This window comes from Felis catus, chromosome D1 (genome assembly GCF_018350175.1).
Source record: "Felis catus isolate Fca126 chromosome D1, F.catus_Fca126_mat1.0, whole genome shotgun sequence".
Lineage (NCBI taxonomy): Eukaryota > Metazoa > Chordata > Mammalia > Carnivora > Felidae > Felis > Felis catus.
The window spans coordinates 76210135-76236189 of NC_058377.1; the positions used below are offsets into that span (position 1 = coordinate 76210135).

Consider the following 26055-nt stretch of genomic DNA (forward strand, 5'->3'; position numbering starts at 1 on the left):
GCTTAAATTGCTCATTGTTCAGGGCACTTGTTTTAGAGAGTTAAATGGAGTCAAGATAGGAGGTGCTGTTTTCCAGTTCTTGTTATTTCTAGGTGAAAAATAATTCTGGGATTTTCAGGTACATCGTTGATAATTGATAATGAACATTTAGAAGACTGCAGTAATAAGGGTGATAAGATATTGTGTCCGTGGCTTTTCTCCAGTAGCTTGGATGTGTGAATAATACAAAACTCTCTTTTGTAGTTTGTTTTGGTCACCAGGGCCCTGGTGGAGGGGATGGGCAGGGAGCCCCTGGGGCCCCTTTTGCTGCCTTTTGCTGCCACCTGCTGGAAAGCAGAGCTTTTCTTTTTGAAGCACCTCCCGGGCTATTCATTAACTATGAAATCATAAAACTGTGAACAGAGCCCCCAACCTGCAATAATTATGTGCAGTATTTGCCTGACTTAGAACAGGCATAGAGCATATTCTTCAAAGATATTGCTTTTGGGGTATTAAGCATCTTTGTAGGAGTCCAGGGGTCCAAATCCGATCAACTGGTTGTGAAATCTTTCAGTTAAACGAGGTCTTGGAGCATCTCAACACAGCGTCTGTTTCCACTGTGTTGATGAGGAGAAAGCAGCTGTCATCATGGACAATGAGCTGGATTAGATTGAAGTGAGCCAGGTCCAGGAGGATTTGCTTGGGAGCTTAGGCCCAGGGTGCTGATGGTGTGCTGAGTGGGTTTGGGGCCTGAGTATTCCCTGGGCAAGGCTAAGGCCAGCCGTAGCAGGTGTCCTGGGAGATTAGGGTGGAGGTTCTGAATCACAGAGCCAGGCCTCAAGTGCCTCTGTGATGGTGACACACTGCCTTCCAGGTTTTAAAAAATGTTTCTTCTTTAGAAGCTTTTTATCCTACTTAATTCCAATTCCCAGCTTCAGACATTTATAGAGCAGTTATGGACAAAGTAGAAAACTTTAATAGAGTTTCCTTGGAAAGGGCAGGAGTTCCATGCGTGGACAAGAAGCAGAAACATTAAAATAAAAAAAATTATTTTTTATGGAACTGACACTCTCATACTACAGAAGGTTCAGGAGAGGCCACGTAAATGCTACCTTATTAATAGATTTTCTGATTCCCTCGGCAGTGTGTAAAGCGCTATCATTTGCGCATCCTGCTATCGGCACGAGGCATTTTCATTCTGAAGGAGACCAATTAAAGGGAGAGAAGAAAACTGTATCTGGAAGCCTAATTGATTTCTCTTGTTCTGTTTTTATGGGATGTTCTCATAACAAGAGCAATACCATTACCTTAAAGCCGGGGAATCCCTTCACTTGTGGGCTCAAGGAGGAGGAATGAGTGTAGACTTAATATTGAGATTTCCCAAAGCACAGCCAGAGTGAGAATCCCTTCTAGGTCAGTTGGGCATGTGGAGGGATTGGGAGGAAGGGGGCCACCTGTATATTTTGTACAGTTCTATAGAGTTGAAGACCAGGGAGCTGTCTTATGAGAGACAGATGTGGCAAAGCCCAGCTGGGCACCAGGTGTGTCCTAGGCGTGTTCCCACAGTTTATGTGGGAAAAAGAACCTTATGAGGGAATCTTAATGAGGCTGGGAGGCAGGTATGTTCATCCCCATTTTACAGACGAGGGAACTGAGTCTTGGAGAAGTGAAGTGATTTTTCCCAAGTTTTAGTAGGGGGCAGAGACAGGACTGAAGTTGACTCTTGGTTTAGTGTTGTTTCCGCAACGCTTTCTAGTTTGAGTGTGCCGTATTCTCACTTGGGGACAAAGAGCCAAGGGCACCGATGGGGTGTGCTGCTAGTTCTACAGAATCTGTTTGGGTGCCTTGTAGGCTTGTCTAGTTGCAGGGCTCCTAGTCTGGGAGTATTTTAAGAACGACCATTATAGTGGGTCTTTAGTCCCTGCTTAGGTCAACTGCTGCCACAATAATATTGCATAACAAACCATCCAGAACTCGGTGGCTTGAAACATTTATTCTGGTTCATGTGTCTGTAGGCTCTTCCGGTCGTCTTGACTCGTTTAGGTCAGATTTGGCCGGTCATGGTGCCAGACTCAAGTGGGGTGTCTCCATGTGTCTCAGTTTCCTTGGACCAGTGGACCAGTAGAGTCATGTTCTTTTCATCATGGTGCAGAATCACAGGAGAACAAGCCCTACCACACAAGCACATTCAAGCCCCTGCTTGTGTAATGCTGCTAACATCCCAAGCATCCCAATGACCCAAATAGGTTGCATGGCCAGGCTCAAAGTCCAAGGATGTGGAGTTTACTTTGACTCTAGTAGAAGGAACCGCAAAGCCACACGCCAAAGGGTATGGGTCTGGAAGGGGTAAACATTTGACTCCAATAATTCAGTCACCCACAGTTTTTAAAGAACGTCTCCTTGACCTGAATACCATCCTGTCCTCTGGTGGTGTCCCCAGATATGCATATTGCTCTGAGGTCATTGTCACCTAAAGCAGTGACACAGCATCCACTCGTCAGTTAATTGATTAGGTTCTAAATTCAGGGCGTGCCAGTTGACAGGCCCTGTGTGAGGTACTGGGGCTACAGGGACGTTTCCTTCTTCTTGTCCGGCTAAGGGCACATTCCCCAGATCGCTTTCTAAATTCCTAGCCAGAGAAAGGCCAGCTTGGAGGTTCTCTGGAGATAAGTCTTGATTTAATTTCTGCCATATAGGTGTACAACACTATAGATCAAACTGAAATATTAGTTCTTTTCCTGCCTTTTCAAGGTGATCACAGAACCGCTGATATCTGAGCTCACTTTGAGAAAAACATCACCAGTCTCACAAGAGGCTCATGGTGCTATGACTTGAGCCAATAGACGCCCATCAGCTCAGTGCTTCTTTGCACAGAGTTGGTATTCTGGGATCAGTTTTTGCGAACTGAGTCTGTGTGAGGGATGAGCAAGTAGGATGGGAACTTAAGTGAGATCATGATGTAAAGTTGGAGCGTATCCTCTTCCTCCTCCTCTTAAACACACACCTCAAGGGGCACTTGGGTGGCTCAGTAGGTTGAGCCTCTGACTTCGGCGCAGGTCATGATCTCGCAGTTTGTGAGTTCGAGCCCTGCGTCGGGCTCTGGGCTGACAGAGCAGAGCCTGGAGCCTGCTGCAGATTCTGTGTCTCCCTCTTTCTCTGCCCCTCCCTCCCTCACACTCTGTCTCAGTCTCTCAAAAATTAATAAATGTTAAAAAAAAATTCACCCCCCCCCCAAGCCCTCCAATGATTTCCTATTGCAATTAGAATAATATCCATCTCCTTGTTGTGGCTCAAAAGGAAGGGTCTAGTCTTTGGCCTCATTTTCTACCACTTTCCCCCTGCCCACTCTGCTCTAACTGTACCAACTTTTCTCTGTTCCCTGAACATCGTTTGCAGTGTGCTGTTCTCCACACCTGGAAAGCTTTCTCCCCAGATCTTGCCATCACCAGCCCCTTTAGGCATTCACATTTCAGCTCAAAGGAACCTTCCCTGACTGTGCTTTCTAAAGCCCCACCCAAGTTGCTTTGTATTCCATCACTTTGTTTTATTTTCTGCATAGCATTTATTGCCAACTCAGATTATCTATTTTTTTTTTTTTTTGGTCCTCTTTTCACGCCTTACCCCAGGAATGCATGCTCCAGGAAGACGGCTCCAGTGCCCAGCCATGCATATTAGATAGTAAAAACTCAGTAATACCTGTTGAAAAGGTATTAAAGGAACGCGTGAATTCTGAGTGAGTAGAAGAAAGATTTGTCTTTGAGTAAACTGGTGTCATAAGTGGCTGCATTTGAAAGGGGCAAATTTGAACCTTTAGCTTAGAGGACAAGGAGAAACCTGACAGAATCGGAGAAGGCAGTTTACGTTCTGTGCCTTCAGTTTAACCCTTTGTCCGCCTTGGCAATGACAGGCTACAGCCAGACCAGCCTTCTGTTGCTACAGCAGCTCCTGTTTTTCCTCATAGGAAAAGAGTAAGGAGAGGGTAGATTTCCTTCCTCAAATCTGTGGAGGAAGGGGTGAAGGTGAGAGAGCTGATGAGGTTGTAATAGCTCACGATGTCCTGATGATGAGCCTTCACTCAGCCTCTCTGGGACAAATCGGTGTGAGCTTTCCAAATCCTGCCTCAGCAACTGCATTACCAGCAGACGAAAGTTGACAGCTGTTGCTGATTAAAACATTTCTGACTGTGCGATCAGAATTGCACTACTGAGATGCTAAGTGTAGATAGATGCTGCCTTTATGGCTTAAACACAGTCCGGTACAGTGGTCTCTAGCCTTATGAATCCATGTAATCGGAAGTCACTTTGCAATCACAAGCGTGCCATTGCACAGAAGGCCCCCTGGGTGAGAGAAAGCCTCAGGCATTTGCCTTTCTTAGGTAAGGCTCAGGGCCATGTTTCCCTGCTCTAAGGTTCTCCAACATTGTTGTCAGGGTATTTAACTTTCAGGAATCCCCTTGGCGGGAATTCTCTGTTGTTTCTCTTTTTTGGCCACTCCCTCCAACCCCCATCTCAAACAAGGGCAGGATTCCTCTTCTTTTTTTTTTTTTTTTTTCTTTTTTTTCTTTAAAAAAAAATTTTTTTTTAACGTTTATTTTTTTTTTTGGGACAGAGACAGAGCATGAACGGGGGAGGGGCAGAGAGAGAGGGAGACACAGAATCGGAAGCAGGCTCCAGGCTCTGAGCCATCAGCCCAGAGCCCGACGCGGGGCTCGAACTCACAAACCGCGAGATCGTGACCTGAGCTGAAGTCGGACGCTTAACTGACTGAGCCACCCAGGCACCCCTGGGATCCCTCTTCTTTGTCCTCTTCTGAATCATGATGAATAGGGAACACTCTCCAGAGTGATGGTGGTGTCAGGGTTTGCTACTGCATCAGTTTCTGAAGCAGGTAGATCAGGGCTACTATCCAGTATCCTCAGTCCCCAGATCTGAAAAAGCTTGGAAGCACAAAGTTCCTTCAAAATTCATATGACAGCAGAAGCTACTACCCCTGAGCTGAACTCATTTGGTGGTGAAACTTGACCTCAACTGATAGGAGGCTAGGTATGGTCTTTGTTTAACCAACTAGAGGACAACTTCATAGTTTTTGCTCCAGAAAGACTGTGTTTTGATTGTGGGGTACTGATTCAGACTTTGCTTAGGGTGTTCCATCAAATGTATATAGGCCACAGTATCTGATATGATAATACATTCTGATATGATAATACATTCTGAATCTGAAATGTAGTTGGCCCTGAGGGTTTTGGATAAGAGATCATCAATCCTTAATGCATGGGGAATGAGGGTGGGGGTGGGGACAAAGAAACTACAGTATCACTGGGCCCTTGGAGCAAAGAATTGCCCTCCTTTCCCTCTGGAAGGTAGCATATGCACGCACTCATCAGTGGCTTCCTGGTATACCGTGCCACTCTTGGCCTCTATAATTTCTGTTCCATATTGCTGCCAGCAGTCTATATTTGAAGCCAAGACAGCTCTTTGTGTTTTTGTTCTTTTTTTTTTTCAGTGGTGGGATTCGGGACGGACCCTGACCTGCAGGTGGATATTATCGCTGAGCTCGACCTCGTGAACACCACCGCTGGAGTCACTCAGGTGTCCGGACTGCACAATGCCAGCAAAGCGTATTTATTTCAAGGTAAAGACACCTCCTCCTTTGCACGGGGGCAGAGCTTGGGGAAGGAGGATCTGTCTGGTGAGTGTTCATATGGTGTGTGTCTGTTGGAAGATCATCTCTGCTATTTCTCTTGTGTTAATTGTCATAAGGAATGTTCGGAAATGCCAAAGGTGTTCAGATAGTCGAGGGGGTGTGTTCTGTGGGTGGGAGGAGGGGCACTAGAGGCATGGTTGTGAAATATTTGGTTTGGTGGTGAAATTTTTCCTTGGGTATGTTTTTGGGGGGATCTAAAATCGCTTGAGGTTGCAAAGCCCTTGAAAGCCATTGGCCAGCCATATTATTTTTTTACATGATATTTCTTTAACTGTTATCTTTACTTTACCTGTACCTTTACTATACTTACACCTATCCTTATTCATAGATATCTCTCTCTCTCTCTCTCTCTCTCTCTCTCTCCCTCATTTAATGGGCACGTGAGCACAGAGGATGTTTTATGGATGAATTCTCTTAGGGGTGCAGCTTACTTGGTTCTCAGTAACCCAGGGAGTATAGTATGTTTCTTAAAAGCCCACTGCCTGAGATCAAATTCTAACTTTGCCACTTATTGGCTTTGAGACTTTGGGCAGTCCCTTAGCCTAACTGCTGATTTCCTCGTCTAAAATACTGGTACCTACCTCCTGGGGCTCTTACAAGGATTAGAGGAGCTAATCCATCGGAGTGGTTACGACAGTATCTGACACATACCGTGGATCCTTAATAAGTACTAGCTGTTAGTCTGGAGCTCCTGCTCTGGACCAGGAAACATGCTAATAATAGGGTTACCAGGTACCAGTAAGAGTAAATAAGATAGGTGCAGCCCCTGTTCTAAAATGTAATGAGAGAAACAGTCATTACCCAAGGAATCATTGAATGACAATTGCTGTACTTACTGTGAAGGGGATGTATAGCCTGCCAAAGAGTAAGTAGTACAGGGAGAAATGGTGGTGGTCAGGTAAAGGTTACCCTGAAAATTGATGTGTCAGCATAGGCTTGAAAAATGAATAGAAAGCCCGGTGTAGGAAGGGGTGGGGGGTTCAGAGCATTCTGGTCAGGGAAAAATAGTATGTATGAAGGTCTTAAGGCAGAAACCAATAGAAGGGTGGCTAGTATTGGAAAGAGTGGTCAGTGGCTGGAGAGGCAGGCAGGGGCTGGGTTATGCTGGACCCCGTAGGCAGATCTGATATCCAGGGGTTTAGGTACGCTGATGATTTATGGCCAGTATCCATTCTGATAGGTGGGAGGCCGTGTATACTTGTTAGCTCTTGTAATTATTACCCCTGCTTGGGGTGCCGAGTTCGTGGTCTCTTACTTTACTCTCAGTGCTGTGGGGGCCTTTGCGGAGCTTGCTGTAGGGAGTGACCTGATTAGGTGTGATAGGCAGCTTCGGTATTCCTCTGTGAAAATTCCTGGCAGGGTTCTTTTAACTTGGCCTTTTGTGAAGATAGCAAAAGGATCGTTTTAGAATGACTGGACCAGTATTAAGGGATGAGATTTACATATTTACTGCAGAGATAACTTAAGCCTTGTTAATGACATGTAATAAACCTATAGACATTATATGATGATATATAAAAAGCCTATGGACATGTTAGTTTCCATTTACTCTTACTAAAGAATTGGTGAAGTCCCTAAGGTGGGTATGTTTAAGAGTATACAAGATGAGATGACTTTTCTTTTTGCATTGTACAAGGTCAGTCTGCTCAATTACTGTTGAGAGGCCATGCTTCATGAAGGCAGAAGTCGTGTCTGTTTAGGTACCCCTACATCTCTAGAACCAAGTACCATGCATGGCGTGTAGTAGGTGACAAATACACATTTTGAATTAAAATGTCCTCTGCCCAATATGCTCTGTAAAAGCCTTATTGCCTGCTTTACTCACTGTTCATTTACTTACTTATTTATTCCACAAGTGTGGTCTTCCTAGGCAAGAAATCTGTTAATATGTGTATTCTTTGCTTTGGCCAACTACCTCTGGGACATCTAGCAGACTCCAGCCATAGGGAGGGATTTTCACTTCTGGGGGAAGAGTAACTTCATTATGGGAGGTTGACTCCCATATTATGGGAGGACTTTCCCTTAAGAACCCTTGTGGTTTTATTGGGCCTACCTGGGTATTCCAGAGTAATCTCTTTACCTCAAGATCCGTAATTGAATCACATGCTGAAATCCCTTTTGCCACGTGAGGTAACATGTTTGTGGGTTCTGGCAGTTAGGACACGGACATCTTTGGTGGGCCATTATTTTGCTTATCACACAGTCTGCCCTGTAGCCTCCGAAGGTTAATTTCTGTCCCACATGCAAGATACATTCACCTCATCCCAGTATCTCCCAAAGTCATAACCTATTATGGCATCTGCTCAAAGTCCAGAATCTTATCCAATCTTGTCAGCTGATGATCTGAATAATCTACATCAGGTATGACTGTGTCTCTGAGTATCATACATTTGGGGACAAAACTCTTCTCCATATGTGGATCTCTGAAAAGTAGGAAACAGGTAATTTGTTTCCCAAATACAGTGGTTGTATAGGTGTAGGATGCCCGTTATAGACAGTCCTGTCCAAAGGAAAGAAGTAGAAAGGAGAGGGGCCACGAGTCCCAAGAGATTTTGAAATCTAGCAGGGCCAGGGAATAATCCCATGTGGTCCTTGGCTCTGCCTTCTGGGCTCGTGACTCATTCCTTTGAGTTATTCTTCCTTTTTCAGGCAGAGTAGCATGAGTGTGTGGCTGAGTAGTTTTAGCAGCCTGTTTCCTGCCTGCAGTATTTTGGAAGTCTGTCAGCCTTTTCTCGTTTCATCCTGTCAGTTTTCTTCAGTCCAAGTTGGCAGTGTTTCTGCTGGTATAACATTCTCAGGAACATTTAGGGCCTCCGGTGCATCGGACAAGAGGCGCCCCCACAGATCTATCTTAGATACCCCCATCTCTGTTCTTGGCCTATGCCGAGATGACTGAGGGGAGCCATGAGTCACACACCCGATCTCCTCAAAGAGCCCTCCTGTGATTGTATCTTCTGAACTTTTGATCATCAGAGGCATTAGCAGAAAGTTGTTCAGCTATGCCTGTGGCTTTTCTCCCAGAGCAGAATTTCCTGACAGGGAATCTCCTAATTTTATCATCTTTTGCAGTCCAAATAGGCTGAGAATTCTCCTACTCCTCGGGCCCTCGTTTCTTCTGCTTGTCAGCTCACCCCTCCGTCTCCCTTTCCTGTTGTCTTTTACTATAAGCAGCAAGGAGAGACCAGTCTGTACCTGCAATACTTTGCTTGGAAATCTCATCTGAATGTCCAGGTTCATCTTTTGGAAGTTTTGCTTTCCGCATTACTACAGGACACAATTCAACTAAGCTTTCTGCTGCTATGTAACAAGGATCCCGTGTCTTCCAGTTTCCATTTCCTTTTTCGCCCTTACCAGCAGTATTTAAATTGTATTTTTTTTTCAACGTTTTTTATTTATTTTTGGGACAGAGAGAGACAGAGCATGAACAGGGGAGGGGCAGAGAGAGAGGGAGACACAGAATCGGAAACAGGCTCCAGGCTCCGAGCCATCAGCCCAGAGCCCGACGCGGGGCTCGAACTCACGGACCGCGAGATCGTGACCTGGCTGAAGTCGGACGCTTAACCGACTGCGCCACCCAGGCGCCCCCTTACCAGCAGTATTTAAAAAAAAGTTTATTTGTTTATTCTGAGAGAAAGAGAGAGCGCGTGAGCAGGGGAGAGGCGGAGAGAGAGGGAGATAGAGAATCTCAAGGAGGCTTCATGCTGTTAGCACAGAGCCTGACACAGGGCTGGATCCCATGATCCGTGAGATCATGACCTGAGCCAAAATCAAGAGTGGGGCACTTAACTGACGCAGCCACCCAGGAACCCCACCAGCGGTGTTTTTAACGGCCGTGTTTCTACTAATGGTCTGTTCACCACGATTTAAGTGTTCCCTAAGATGATACAGGTTTTCTGTACCATGCTCTTTACCTCATTCTGAGTCCTCACCCATGGGGTCTTTAACATCCATATTTCCGCTAACAGTCTGTTAGCGGTCTAGGCTTTTTCTCTCATGCTTCTCAAAATTCTTTGAGCCTCTGCTCATTATTCAATGCCAGAGGCACCTCTATGTTTTTAGTTATCTGTTACAGTAGCATCCCACTTTCAGGCGCCACAGTCTGTATTAGTTTCTCATTGTTGCTGTAACAGATGGCCACAGATTTAGTGGCTTAAAGAGATTTATTATCTTATAGTTCTGGAGGTCAGAAGCCCAAAATGGGCTTCAGGAGGGCTAAAATCAAGGTGTTGGGAGAGCTGTGTTCCTTCTGGGGTCTTTGATTTATTGTCTTTTCTAGCTTCCAGAGGCTGCCACATTCCTTGCATCATGGCAGTGTCATTGCAAATTCTGCTCTGTTGTCCCATTTCCCTCTTTCTCTCTTTCTGTTGCCATATTGTCTTCTCTGATGTTAACTCTTCTACCTCTTTCTCCCCCCTTATAGAGACCCTTATAATTATATTGGGCTCACTCAGACAATCCAGGGTAATCTTTTCATCTCAAGATTCATAATGTAATCACACCCACAGAGTCTTTTTTGCCTCTGCAAAGGTAACATATTTACAATTTCACAGGATTAGGAGGTGGACGTCTTTGCTGGGGGAGGGGGGCGTCTCATTTTGTCAACCACAGGATGGTGAACACTGTTGGGCAGCCCTGTCTAATAGCAACGCAAGATGAGGCCTATTTGTAATTTTAATTTTTGTGGTAGTCATGTTGAGTAAAAAGAAATGACTAATATTAATTTTAATTCTACATTTTATTTAACCTAGCATACTAAAAATATTATTTCAACCTATGGCCAATACAAAAATTTATTAAGATATTTTGTAAGTTTTTACAAAGTCTCCAAAAATCTGTTTTGTATTTCACACTTATAATATACCTTGATGTAGATGCTAAATTTTCATCTGAAACAATTGGTCTATATTTCGATTTAATAAAATTTAAAATTGAAAAGTAGATTTGCCAAGCTATTCCATACATACTCATGTAAGTGTCAGATATTAAAAATTAAACAGCTTTACTGAAGTACACTTGACATATTCTGTAATAATAAAGTGTACATATTCAAAGTGTACAATTTGGTAGTTTTGACATATGAATATACCCATGAAACCATCACCACAATCAAGACAATGAGCATACCTATCACCCCAAAAGCTTCCTCTTTTTCCCTTTGGTAATCCCTCCTTCCTGCACTTCTCTGCCCTCATCCCCAGGCAACTCCTGATATTTCTGTCACTATAGAATAGCTGGCGTTTTTTAGGAATTTACATGTATAGAATCATACAATATGATCTTGGGTCTGGATTCTTTCACTGATCATAGTTATTTTGAGATTTAAATGTGGTGTGGCATGTTCAGTGCTTTTTTAATAGGCAGTGTAGTTGGGTCTTTGCTTTATTTTTTCCTTTTTCCTTTGCAACCAGTAAAACAATATCTATATTTTTATCAAGGTATGTAGACTATTCATAGACTATTCATGTCATTGTTGACAGATTTAAAGATATATATGTGTGTGTGTATAAATTTTTTTTAACATTTATTTATTTTTGTGAGAGAAAGAGAGAGAGAGAGAGAGAGAGAGAGAAAACACAAGTGGGGGAGGGGCAGAGAGAGAGGGAGACCCAGAATCCGAAATAGGCTCCAGGCTCTGAGCTGTCAGCACAGAGCCCAAAGTGGGGCTTCATCCCATGAACAGTAAGATCATGACCTGAGCCGAAGTTGGATGCCCAAACGACTGAGCCACCAGACGCCCCAACATGTTTATATTTAAATACATCTTTTTTCTATTTGTTTTCTACTTGTTCCCTCTATTCTTTGTTCCATTTTTTCGATTTTTTGGCTTCCTTTGGATTAACTGAAGTTTTTTGTTTAATGGTACCATTTAATTTCTGTTGTTGGCTTATTAACGATAACTCTTTTTTATTTTAGTTTTGCTTTAGAGTTTATAGTATACAACATTAGGTTATTACAGTCTACCTTCAAGTGAGAGTATGCAACCTTATGTATAAGAACATTTCAATCATTTGCTTTTTTCTTCCTGACCATTGTTTTGTCACACATTTTACTTCCTCATACGACATTATTTTATTATTATTATTATTATTATTATTATTTTAAGTTTTTTAATGTTTATTTATTTTTGACAGAGAGAGAGAGATAGAGCACAAGTGGGGAAGGGGCAGAGAGAGGGAGACACAGAATCTGAAGCAGGCTCCAGGCTCTGAAATGTCAGCACAGAGCGTGATGCGGGGCTTGAACCCACGGACCGCGAGATCACGACCTGAGCCAAAGTCGGATGCTCAACCGACTGAGCCACCCAGGAGCCCCATCATTATTATTATTTTTATTTAATCAGTCAATTATCTTTAAAAAAAATACTTATTTATTTATTTCTTAGAGACAGAGAGAGAGTGGGGAAAGGGCAGAGAGAGAATCCCAAGTTTGATGTGGGGCTTGAACTCAGGAACTGTGAGATCACAACCTGAGCTAAGATCAAGAGTTGGATCCTTAACTGACTCAGCCACCCAAGTGCCTGAACAGATTTACATGATAAGAAAATCAATCACATATTTACCCATGTAGTTACTCTTTCCTGTGTTTTTCATTTCCATCTGGTATCATTTTCATTCTGTCTGAAGGCTTTCCTTTAACACTTCCTATTGTGCCAGTCTGCTGGTGATGAATTCTTTTGGATTTTGCATGTCTGAAGAAGTGTTTTGTTTTTATTTTTTGAAAATATTTTTGCTGGGTGTAGAATACTGTGTTGACAGTTTTTTTCTTTCAGTACTTTAAAGATGTTAATTCACTGTCTTACCACTTGCATTGTTTCCAACAAGAAATATGTATCATTCTATCTTTGTTCCTCTGTAGGTAATTTTCTTTCTCATGATTTTAAGACTTTCTCTTTATCATGGATTTTGAGCAGTTTGACTATGATGTATCTTGGTGTGGTGTTCTTCATCTTTTTTTCTGTGTGAGATCTCTTGCACTTCATCAAAAAATTTGGAAAACATTTGGCCATTATATCTTCAAGTATTTTTTCTGTCCCTGTTTCTCTTCTTTAGGGACTCCAAGTTACATGTATGTTGGGCTGCTTAGTGGTGCCAGTTTACTGATATTCTGTTCATTTCAAAAAATTATAATTCTCTTTTCTCTCTATTGTTTTTGATAGTTTCTATTGTTGCACTTTCAAGGTCACTGAGCTTTTATTCTGTAGTTTCTTTTATTATTATAATTTAGTGCTTTTTAAAATCTCATATACTATAGTTTCATCTCTGTAAGTTCAGTTTTGACTCTTTAAAAAATATTCCATGCCTCCGTTCAACTCTGTGAATAGATGGAATACAGTTACAATAACTGTTTTATATTTCTGTGACAGCTAATTCTAATATTTATATCAGTGCTGGGTTAATTTTGATTGGTTAATTCTTCTTCTCATTACTACTTCCTTACATGGCTGGTAATTTTTGATTGAATGCCAGACATTGTTATTTACCTTGTTGGTGCTGGCTATTTTTGTATTCTTATAAATATTCATGGTATTTTTCTAGGACACAGTTAAGTTACTGGGAAACAATTTGATCTTTTTGAATCCTACATTTAGATGGCCAAGAGCAGTGCTAGTGCTAATAGGTACAGTAGAGCTAATTATTTCCCATCACTGAAGCAAGTCCTTGTGTGTACTCTACCCAATTCCCTATAAATCGTGAGATTTTTTGGCTCAAGTGGTGGGAATAGGCAGTGTTCTCAGTCCTGTGTGTATGTTGAGCACTGTTACCTTTTGGGCTCTGGTTCTGTGTTTTTTGGTAGTTTTATCACATGTATGCAATCCACTGAGTACTGATCTTAAGAGAGATCCATATTTTTTCTGTCTGCTGTCATCTCCTCTCATGTATATTGTCCTGTGAAATCTAAGTGCCTTGGTCTCCCCAAACTCTCAACTTCCTCGCCTCAACTCAGGGAAGTTGCTGGGCTCTGCCTGAGTTCCTCCTCCCTCCATCACAGCGTGGGGACTCTCTTGGAGCAATAAGCTTGGGTAATGGTAGCACTCATCTCTATTGTTTTCCATTTCTCAAGGATCACTGCCCTTCACTGACTGACAACCAATGTCTGGAAAGCTGCTATTTCATTGAATATTCATTTTAAATTTAAATTCAGATTCAAATTCAAATTCAAAATGTATTTCTTCAACCGCACTAGCCATATTTCAGTGCTCAATTGCTGTATGTGGCTGGGGTTTACGATATTGGACTGTGAAGGTCTAGACAGGCTCTGAGTTCTTACTGTTTCACCACACCACATTTAATATGGGCATGTTACAAAATCCTGTCTTACTTTTTTTTAATTCATATATATATATATATTTAATGTTTATTTATTTTTGAGACAGAGAGAGACAGAGCCTGAGCGGGGGAGGCACAGAGATAGAGGGAGACATAGGATCTGAAACAGGGTCCAGGCTCTGAACTGTTAGCACAGAGCCTGACGCGGGGCTTGAACCCACGAACCGTGAGATTATGACCTGAGCTGAAGTTGCATGCTTAACTGACTGAGCCACCCAGGTGCCCCTAATTCTTATATTTAAAAAAAATGTTTATTTTTAAGAGAGAAAGAGGGTGAGAGCGAGAGTGCACCACAAGCGGGGGAGGGGCAGAGAGAGAGAGGGAGAGAGAGAGAATTCCACGTTGGGCTCTGCACTGTCACTGCAGAGCCTGACTCAGGGTTTCATCCCACGGATCATGAGCATGACCTGAGCCAAAATCAAGAGCTGGATGCTTAACCGACTGAGCCACTCAGGTGCCCTCAAAATTCTGTCTTTCAATATGAATACATGATAGTAACTGGCAAGCTACTTAAGCTCACTGCCTTAGAGTACTTCCATTTACTCGTTGATAAAATGGGATCATATATATATACATTGTATTTATATGTATATTATATATATGTAATATATAGATATTATATATATGTAATCTGTATTACTATATTATATATTATATATTATATATTATATATTATATATTATATATTATATATTATATATTATATATTATATATATTATATATTATATATATCATATATATTATATATGTAATATGTATTATTATATTATATATATGGTATATATGGTTGTAGTGAGGATGAAATAAATTAATACATATAAAGAGCCACACCTGTAGTTGGTACATGGTGAGCTCTCATTAGATGTGAGTTCATACATTTTTAAATAATAGAATATGACTGTGGCTGCCTTCTCCTATGTATATCATCTGTCTTGTGCGTTGTTAGCGTCAGATTTTAACGTGCAGAGGTATATTGGGATAGTGGGAAAAGCAGAGGATTAGGGAAGGGGCAGAAGATTAGGGCTCAGAACTTTATATGTAATAGTTTATATCATCCTCACTGCAACCACATAAGGTAAGTACTTTTATTGCCCCATTTTGTCAATGAGTAAGTGAAAGTACCTTGAGGGAGTACTTAGGGGTACTAGTGGATATGTCACTTAATGTTCTCAAGGGTCAGATTCCTCATCCGGAAATGGGAAGAGTACACAGACTGAGTGTAAGAATTAAATGACAAACTATAAGAAGGTACTTTGAAATGCGTAAAGTGTAAAAAACAAACTCATCATTCTTTCCTGCATTTATTTTTATTCCTCCTCCTATTTCACCATTCTAAGTCTAGCTCTGAGTTGATGTATATTAACGGAGTGAAAACCTTCATTTCATTGGCTAGCCTGATAATAATATTGATGAATTTAAGTAGGAAGCTTGCTTAACTGGAAACGCTTCTATCATACCCGCTCTAAAGCCTGATAGGATTATTTGGGGTCTAGCTAGCCTTTTACGGTTGTCTTTGTCACTGCCTTCTTTGTGTAGTGCAGACAATTGAATAAGTACAATTTTTATCCACTTCTTACTTGAAACCAATTATATTAGGAATTGGGGTTGGGGGCAGAGAGAATGAATGGCTGTGTGTAAGACTGGCATGGATCTTTTCTAAGCTGAAAAACACCCTAAATACTAGCTTTAGAGTGTCAAAGTCATTTTGGAATACCTCTGCTTTGCCTTGAATGGGACTCAGAGAAGGCCTGAGGGTTTGGAACTCTACTTCTCCCTGACTTGACTGTACCTTGGTGTTACCTGGTGGGGAGGATGTGTCTGTCCATTGGTGTCTCATTTATAAAAGTGAATTAGAATATGCATGGGTGAAGATTCTTTAATGTGTTGGTTTTTTTTTCTTCTGCCAGTAAAATGCTACCTTACAGGAGTTCTGTCTTAGAAGAGTTTCTTTTTTTTTAAATTTTTTTTTTCAACGTTTATTTATTTTTGGGACAGAGAGAGACAGAGCATGAACGGGCGAGAGGCAGAGAGAGAGGGAGACACAGAATCGGAAACAGGCTCCAGGCTCTGAGCCATCAGCCTAGAGCCCGACGCGGGGCTCGAACTCACGGACCGCGAGATCGTGACCTGGCTGAAGTCGGACGCTTAACCGACTGCGCCACCCAGGCGCCCCATAGAAGAGTTTCTAAAGAAAAAAGTATCTTTCAAGTAGCATGTTTTCTGTGACAAGATAGAACAGAGGCTAATGTGGGATACTTCCAGAAGATGGATGCATTCTAGGATTTGTGCTAGATGTTGTGGGAGACACAGACACAAAGGCAAAGATCTTGACCCCAATGAGGTTATAGCCGAGAAGGGCAAACACAGAATGCCCTTGGACACTCGAATGGAGAGGAGAAGAGAGCTGGATTGTCATGGGTTATAGAAAAAGTCCTGAGTACGTTGAAGTGAAACTTCTCACTGGATGACCTGGGGAATGCTCCCTGGAGGAGGTGGCATCTCAAGCAGACCTTGAAAAATGGACAGGAATTAAATATATGCAGTTTGTGTTCATAGGCGCACTGCTCATGGGCACTCATTTTCACAAAAAGGTACTTGAAGCTTGAGTTATAGCTCTTAATGCTCGGAAACTCTGAGGAAGATGGAGTTACCCAAAGGGTTTGTTTAATGCTGATCGTCCGCCTTTCCTGCCACCCACTATTGCCCAAGTCTGAATTGTTTTTTCTGTTGATTGGATGCGCCTAGTCCCTAATTACCTCTGGGAGCATTTACAAGGCAACCTCACTTGGAGTGGAGTGATTTAGTATAACTCTGCATTTAATCAATTAGTGGAGTGATTCAGTTCACATATCAGCATCTCTCAAATATAGGTATTTTTGCTCTTGCCAAAATAAAACTCAGGCAAGCCGTGGGAATGGAGAGGGTTTTTCAGGTTCCTCTCTAGGCAAATTAACACCTGCACTGGCATATTTGGGAAAATCATTCAGTGGCTGTGTGACTAAATGTGTATCAGAGAGAAAATAAATAATTTCCTAAATCTTCACACTTGTTAACATCTGCACTTAAATCTGTTTTCTCAGTCATGTTCCTTCTCCCATCAAATAGTACATTAAGGAGAGCGGAGAAGGAGAGAGACAGCAGAGAATGTAAAAAGATAGTAATGCTTTTAGAAACTGCTATGTATATGCACCACTTCCAAACTAACATATTGACCTTGGGCAAATTACTTTACCTCTTGGGTTGTGTTTTCTCTCTGGACATTGGGTAATAATGGTAATGTCTGTGATACACAATATTTTAAGGGTAAATTTAGATAACATAAATTCATTGTTAGTAATAACAAATTTAAATGTTAATCCATATTATTATTAAGAGTTCAGCAAGTATACACTTTGTCATTAAGTATTTAGCAGATACCTACTATGTGCTAGGCACTCTTTCAAGCATAAGGAATATAACGGTAAGCAAATTAGACAAAGTCTGGCTCTTGAGGGGAAACAGACAATAAGCAAGTAAGTATAGAGTAATTTCAGATAACTTCATTTATTTAAGTTCAGATAACTTTAAACAATTTATGTTTTTAAATGCAGGAAGATATTTCTGTGTTATTTTCTCCCAAAGAGTATTTGCAATTATCTATTTACTTTGTAACAAAGATGCATCAGTTGTCTGAACTGTATTTTTTTTTTTATTATCTCAACCCCTAAAGTTTATTTGTCTTTTAATCCTTCCATCAACCCTATTACTTTTGTACTATTTTCATATCCTTCGAACAGATGAAGAAATAAGACCTAGAGAGTTCTAGTAACTCACATTATCTGTAGGGACAGACAGGGGATTTGAATTCAGGAGTCTATACCTGCAGAGTCTGTGTCTCAGCCCCGCTCCACCTCCAGCTTTTCTTTCCCTAATACATCAGAGTAGGAGTGGATAAATAAATGTAATGTGATAAAGATACAGCTTCTCTTAAGAGAAAGCAAAGGACATCTGCCAAAATCTCTTTGGCAGGTGTTTTCAGTCCACTAGGACAGATGGTGGTCTTGTCAGTTGGTGAATTCCATTTAATAGAATTTTATGATTCTTTCACTGGGAGGGGCCTGCTGAATACCTGCAGATGAATACCTGGTGATCCGTTTGGCAGCCCAAAGAGAACTTGCAAAAGTCAGAACTAACCAATGGGGCTACACTTAAATGTGTATCCATTTAAAATGTAGTCTCTGTGGCCTTTTGACCAGGTTTTCTTTAAAAAAAATTTTTTTTTAATGTTTATTTTTGAGAGACAGAGTGTGAGCATGGGAGGGGTAGAGAGAGAGAGAGAGAAAAAGACACAGAATCTGAAGAGGCTCCAGGCTCTGAGCTGTCAGCACAGAGCCTGACGCAGGGCTTGAACCCACAAGCTGCGAGATCACGACCTGCGCCGAAGTCAGACGCTTAACCGACTGAGCCATCCATGTGCCCCTTGACCAGGGTTTTCTTGAGAGACCTTTGTGGGAGAATTAGATCAGCATTGACAGCAATGCTGTCTGATGCATGCTGTGATTCTTAATTGGGATTTGTTTTAACATATTGGGACTAAATTCCTTTCTGTGGGAACACATCTCTAAAATTAGAATGTAAATCAGTGGAAAAATATGATTTGATATGCAAATATTTTATTTAAATACAACTTTTCATGGATGTAGCCAGTGCATGAAGTGGAGCCAAGATGTGCTGATAAGCTAGGCTGGCTCAGCCCTCATGCTTACATCCTGGTAAAAAAATACGGCACATGAGCTGCCTGGCAGCACAGGGTTGCACAGTAGGCATAGGACCCCGTGCCTGGGGATGCAGGTTCTAGCATGGTTCCCTCACTTGACTGCTGGTATATTACGTAACTACTCTGGGCCTTGGGTCTTTAAGGTCATAACAATGTTTAACTTGACTAGGAGTTACTCTGCCAAACAAAAGAAAAACACGTACAAGCACAAAGGATAAAAGAAGCAACGATGCTGTCACTGTCCCCCAGAATCAGATGTTAACATTTTGTCTATTTGCTTAGAACCTTAAAAAAATCTCAGAATAATTTGAAATCTCTGTGTTCCCCTCTCAGTGCCTTTCTTCTTTCAACCTTTCTACCAGCCGTCACTAATATGGTTGATGAGTACTCAGTCCGTGTGTGTGTGTGTGTGTGTGTGTGTGTGTGTGTGTGTGTGTGTTACCACATTTATATGTGTTCACATATGAGAAATATAATAAGGAGGGCATATGTATAGTGGCTAAATGTATAGTCTTAGGAGCCAGACTGCTCAGATTGAAATCCTAGCTCTCGCTGTTACTAGCTATATAATGTTGGGCAAGTTCTTTAACTTCTTTTTGCCTCATTTTTTTTCCCATGTGTGATATGGGGATAATAAAGCATCTGTCTCCTGGATTGTTCTCTGGATTAAGTAAGTGGATTCATTATTGGACATACAGTAAACATTCAGTGAATGGTTTGTGTGGCTTAAAAATTATATAAATGGCATCATACAGTATGGATCTTTCTGGAACTTATTTCACTCACAATTATTCTTTTGAGGACATATAGATCTTGTTCATTAGTTTGAACTGATCCAGAACATCTCAATGCACTCATCCGTTTGTCTATTGATGGAGACTTGGCTTGGTTCAGATTTTTCAGTGTGCGTTTTTGTGCATGCCTCCTTGCCCATGGTTTTTAAATTCTTAGTGTATATATACCTTTCCATAGAGAACATTCTTTAAGGGAATCCTTAATTGTCCAACAAACCTTTAGTCCAGTCCTGTGATTGGTCACCTCCAGTGATGGAGATAACATTGTATCATGAGTCAGCTCATATTGTTTTTAGGCTACTTTCTCAGAAATAGTTTAAAGGAACCCAAATTTTGGGTTAATGCAATGCCCTTCTATTGCTCCCACCTAAATCACTCCAGTCACATTGGCCACCTTTTGGTTCCATGAGCACACCAAGATTTTCCCTGACCCACACCATTCCTCCTTGCAAGAGGCCTAGAAGACCTCCTTGTCCCTGCACTTTCTGTACCTGGCTCTCATTCTTAAATGTCGCTTCCTTAATGAGGCCTTCTCCTACTCTCTTCCCTATGAGGTCCCCTGTTTTATTATCAACCACTACTGCCTGGTGTTTAGTCCTTCAGAGTTCTTACCAGTAATTGAAATGATATATTTCTCTTTGTTTCGTTTAACTTTGTTTGTCTGCTAGTCTATCATAGATCAGTCTGTGTCTCCGCTTGTGTTGTTTTCTGTTATAAATCATTACCCAGCATGATGTCAATGCCTGGCACTTATAGTTGGCACTCAGGAAAGATTCGTGCAGGTAGAGGCACTTGTGACCACAGAGTAAGTGTAAATCCTCTTCCCATGAAATAGCCTCTCAGGTATTTGCAGGCAGCTTTCAAGGTGTTCCATCCTTACTTTCTTCAGGCTAAACATCTCTGATTACTTCAGTAGTTCCTTATTATGGGCCAAAACCCCACAGAGGTTTGTTTGTTCTCACTTACTATGGCTCTTCTCTCAGTTCTCGGTTCTAGATCTTATGCAGTTGGTTTTTTGGATTCGTGTTTATATCCTTGTGTTCCTTACCATTAGATTTTATTACTATGTAAAAGGGAGAGGCTGGGTTAAATCACCAAGGTCACTTGCAGTTCTTAAAAATGGAATTGGCGGGGTGCCTGGATGGCTCAGTTGGTTAAACCTCTAACTTTGGCCTAGGTCATGATCTCGCCGTTCCCAAGTTCAAGCCCTAGGTCGGGCTCCGTGCTGACAGGTCAGACTGTGGAGCCTTTTTCAGAGTTTGTGTCTCCCTGTCTCTCTGCTCCTCCCCCACTCACACTCTGTCTCTGTCTCTCTCTCTCTCTCTCAAAAATAAAGAAACATAAAAAAAATTGGAATTGGCTATTCCAGAACAGCATTGTCCAATAGAACTTTATATGATGATGGAAATGTTCTAGATCTGCACTGTCCAAGACAGTAGCCACAAGCCGCATGTGGCTACTGAGCACTTGAATTGTGGCTACTATAACTGAGGAACTGAATTTTAAATTTTATTTAATTTGAAGCATTTTAAATTTAAGTACCATACCATATATGGTTAGTGGCTACTGTATTAGACAGCACAGTTCTGGAGAAAAACTTACAGAATTTTAAAAGATGAGATGGTGTGTATAACGTATTTAGAAAAACCAACATGGGGATAGACTGGCCTGTTCAGGGTCAGGATTCATTTACTCAGTGGTCTTTTACTTAGTTAATAGATTTTTTTCTTTCTTTTTTTCTTTTCTCATTGAGCATCAGCAACGTCCTAGGCACAATACTAGGTGCTGGAGATTTAGCCGTGAAAAAGACGAAAAGACGAAAGTCATTGGACTTTCTATCTGGTGCAGTGGTCCTCAGCCCCGGTGTCGTATTAGAACCATTTGGGGAACTTGAAAACATTCTTATGCTGAGGACCAACCTTTAAGAGATTTTGATCCCCTTATAAAATAAATAAGTCATGGGGATGAAAAGTACAGCATAGGGAATATAGTCAATAATATGTAATAACTTGGTATGGTGACAGATTGTAGCTCCACTTATTATGGTGAACATTTCATAACATAGAGAATTGTCTAGTCACTAAGTTGTATACATGAAACCAATATAAATAAAACATTGTGTGTCAACTAAAATGAAAAAAAAAGAGATTATTATTTATTTGATCTAATGGGGGGACCACATTAGACTTGGATAGTCTTGTAAAAACTCCACTGGTGAACCTATTTGGTAGTAAGGTTCAGAATCTCTGATCTAGGGGAAAGTAAGTATCCTTCTTGATAAATAGGGGAGAGAGTCATGCTTAAGTTTCCACTTTGATGGGGAGGTTTGCTGCATATTTTGAAATCTCCCAATTGATGCCCACTTGACACAACCCAACCCTCCATCCGCACCAAAAGAAGGCCTTTAGCGGCCTGAAACATGGTGCTCCATGAGGTCAATTACATGGGCTTATTTGTTGTGTAATAGTGTCAAGTCTGCAAACTATTCTCAGTCTGTAAACTCTGTCTCCTTTCAAAATGTTATTGTTAGTCTTCAAACTGGATTTCTCTGTCTGGAGCTTTTTTTTCCTTTAATATGTATATAACATATATTGTATATAATATATATAATGTTTATAATATATAATAAAATATTATAATATATATATTATATGCAAATTTTTATTTTTATTTATTTTTTATTTTTATTTATTTTTTTGTAGAAGATGCTCAAACTTTTTATTTCAATATTGGATACAATATTGAATAGTTTTTAATTCAATATTGAATTTATTTCAATATTATTCAGTATTTGAACAGGAAAAAAGCATTTATGCAAGTCACAAGCAGTAAAGGTGATTATAAAGATTTTTTTTTATGCTGGTGTAAACAATTTTTTTTTTCAATATATGAAATTTATTGTCAAATTGGTTTCCATACAACACCCAGTGCTCATCCTAAAAGGTGCCCTCTTCAATACCCATCATCCACCCTCCCCTCCCTCCCACCCCCCATCAACCCTCAGTTCTCAGTTTTTAAGAGTTTCTTATGCTTTGGCTCTCTCCCTCTCTAACCTCTTTTTTTTTTTTTTCCTTCCCCTCCCCCATGGGTTTCTGTTAAGTTTCTCAGGATCCACATAAGAGTGAAACCATATGGTATCTGCCTTTCTCTGTATGGCTTATTTCACTTAGCATCACACTCTCCAGTTCCATCCACGTTGCTACAAAGGGCCATATTTCATTCTTTCTCATTGCCATGTAGTACTCCATTGTGTATATAAACCACAATTTCTTCTTTTTTTTTAATGTTTATTTATTTATTTTGAGAGACAGAGACAGAGCATGAGCAGGGGAGGAGCAGAGAGAGAGAGACACAGAATCCAAAACAGGCTCCAGGCTCCGAGCTGTCAGCACAGAGCCCGACGCAGGGCTCGAACTCACAAACCGTGAGATCATGACCTGAGCCGACGCCGGATGCTCAACTGACTGAGCCACCCAGGCGCCCCATTAAACCACAATTTCTTTATCCATTCATCAGTTGATGGACATTTAGGCTCTTTCCATAATTTGGCTATTGTTGAGAGCGCTGCTATAAACATTGGGGTACAAGTGCCCCTATGCATCAGTACTCCTGTATCCCTTGGGTAAATTCCTAGCAGTGCTATTGCTGGGTCATAGGGTAGGTCTATTTTTAATTTTCTGAGGAACCTCCACACTGTTTTCCAGAGCGGCTGCACCAATTTGCATTCCCACCAAGAGTGCAAGAGGGTTCCCGTTTCTCCACATCCTCTCCAGCATCTATAGTCTCCTGATGTGTTCATTTTGGCCACTCTGACTGGCGTGAGGTGATATCTGAGTGTGGTTTTGATTTGTATTTCCCTGATGAGGAGCGACATTGAGCATCTTTTCATGTGCCTGTTGGCCATCTGGATGTCTTCTTTAGAGAAGTGTCTATTCATGTTTTCTGCCCATTTCTTCACTGGGTTATTTGTTTTTCGGGTGTGGAGTTTGGTGAGCTCTTTATAGATTTTGGATACTAGCCCTTTGTCCGATATGTCATTTGCAAATATCTTTTCCCATTCCGTTGGTTGCCTTTTAGTTTTGTTGGTTGTTTCTTTTGCTGTGCAGAAGCTTTTTATCTTCATAAGGTCCCAGTAGTTTATTTTTGCTTTTAATTCCCTTGCCTTTGGGGATGTGTCAAGTAAGAGATTGCTACGCCTGAGGTCAGAAAGGTCTTTTACTGCTTTCTCCTCTAGGGTTTTGATGGTTTCCTGTCTCACATTCAGGTCCTTTATCCATTTTGAGTTTATTTTTGTGAATGGTGTGAGAAAGTGGTCTAGTTTCAACCTTCTGCATGTTGCTGTCCAGTTCTCCCAGCACCATTTGTTAAAGAGACTGTCTTGTTTCCATTGGATGTTCTTTCCTGCTTTGTCAAAGATTAGTTGGCCATATGTGTGTGGGTCTAGTTCTGGGGTTTCTATTCTATTTTTTAATCTACAGTTTTCAGTTGTTCAGATTCTCGAATTTGAGACTAGAACTCAGCCCCAGTGGGCTGAGAAGAGTGAGGAACCAAATGTTGACAAGGCGGAAGGAATGTTGACTTGGAATGGTCAAGGAGGAAATTTATGGTTGTATCACTCGACACAGTGTGGGTTTTGCTGTGGCTAATAACAGCAAGGGTTGGCTTCTTTCTCCGTGTTTGTCATGGAACGTGTGGGGCTTCTGGAACAGGCTGACAGAGCATCCTTTATGTGGAACATTGCTGGTTGTTGTGACTGAGGGAAAAGAGGCATGACAAAGCATGAGCTGACTTTCAAAGCTTCTGCCTGGAAATACATCACTTTTGCTCAAAGAAAATTTCACGACCAAGTAAGGAAGTGACCTTCCCCAGAGAAAGACAGTAAATATTTGTGAACGATAATACGGGTTCTTATAGTCTTCCCTTCTCATCCCAAATATTGATTCAGCCTCCTTTTGGCTCCCAAACACACTTTTTCCCCCTGCCTCTCTCTAGGGAGACCAGACAGAAATTCTATCCAATCATGTAATAGAATCAAAGCCTAGGATCTTGTGATGGGTCTTTCTATCAGATATTCATTTTGCTCCTCTTGCTTCAGATACTTATGAACAAAAAAGGCAAATTATGTGCTTCCCATGTACCTCATATATAATGTTAGATCAGGGGGAGAATAACTTACATAAATACTTTTTTTGGAAAGGGGAAGAATGGGAGATACACAGTTATAATAATTCTGGGAATTGATGGCGGGAGATGTTAGAAGCGTCCCTTACTTAGGAATTGGACATGTTCTTTTGTTCCCTGGAAGTAGATTTCCAGTCCATTGTTTTCTATGGCTCTTGGTTTCACTTTGTTGGGAGTCCCTCCTCTTCCATTATCCTCCTTGGTGGCTGAAAAACTCTGTCACTCCACTTCTTCCCCATAGAAGGTTGGGGGCCAAGTGTTGTTTTGTTGCTTAAAGTCATAGTTTCTTAGTTGGAGCTAGTGTGGCTCTCTGGCTGTGAAACAAGAATAAAACTTGGTCATTTTTGTCATTGATTTAATTCCAGTCAGCTGTATGTACCAAGAGCCTCACTGACAATTTATTCTATTACATTAAACTTATCAGATTTTCATGGAAGAGCCAGACCCTTTTCTCCATTTCTCCATTTTGTCCAACTGAAAGGACTCACCGGCACTGCCTTAATTTGTTCAGGTGTTTTAACGAGTGGGGCGTCCAACCCTTGATTTGATTCTCATCTCAAGGCGGACTTTTGATTGGCCTCTTCAAAGTATTTCTGGGTTTTATTTGTCATTGTAGGGAGATGAGAAAAAGTTGTCTCTTCCAACCCTGGAAGCCCTGGAATTTCTGACTCTGTTCCCTTTCATTTCCATCAGCAAGGTGGCCAATTCTTTTCTCTTTCACCTTGTGCTAATTTGCTAGGGCTGCCATAACAAAGTACCACAGACTGGGTGGCTGAAACAACCGAAATGTGTTGTGTCTCAGTTATGGAGGCCAGAAGTCCAAAATCAAGGCGATGGCAGTGTTAGTTCCTTCTGAGGGCAGTGAGGGAAGGCTCTGTTCCAGGGCCCTTTCCTTGACTTGTTGACGGTTGTTTCCCCTCAGTGCCTCTTCATTTTCCTTTTAAGTGCATCTTTTTGTCTGTATTTTCCCTTTTTACAAGGACACCAGTCATACTGGATTAGGGCCCACCCTCAGACCTCATACTAACCTGTTACCTCTGTAAAGATCCTATCTCCAAAGATTTTGAGTTACTGGGAGTTAGGGCTTCAAATTTGAATGTGGGTGGGGAGGGATATATTTGAATGCAAAGCACATCTCTTTCCTCTAGTTCTTGTCAAATGCAGCCAATAGTAATCAAGGCCCATACTAAGTTTCTGTTTTTCAGGCTCATCAGCTACATTTCTCTTCTAGTTTATTTCAGATGACAGTTTTACCAAATGTTTCATCACTGCATAATATGAATAAACATCTTTCCAGCCTCTATTAATACTTTC

General features: G+C 41.3%; 1 protein-coding gene across 2 annotated transcripts in view; it reads left to right on the forward strand.

Moving 5' to 3' along the window:
- Window positions 1-26055, forward strand: part of NELL1 (neural EGFL like 1) — an 883212-nt gene that overhangs the window by 3051 nt on the left and 854106 nt on the right. For both annotated transcript variants that reach the window (XM_003993068.5, XM_003993069.5), the window contains exon 2: window positions 5482-5610. In XM_003993068.5, coding sequence (XP_003993117.2) covers window positions 5482-5610 — 129 coding nt within the window. The remainder of the gene's footprint in view (window positions 1-5481; window positions 5611-26055) is intronic.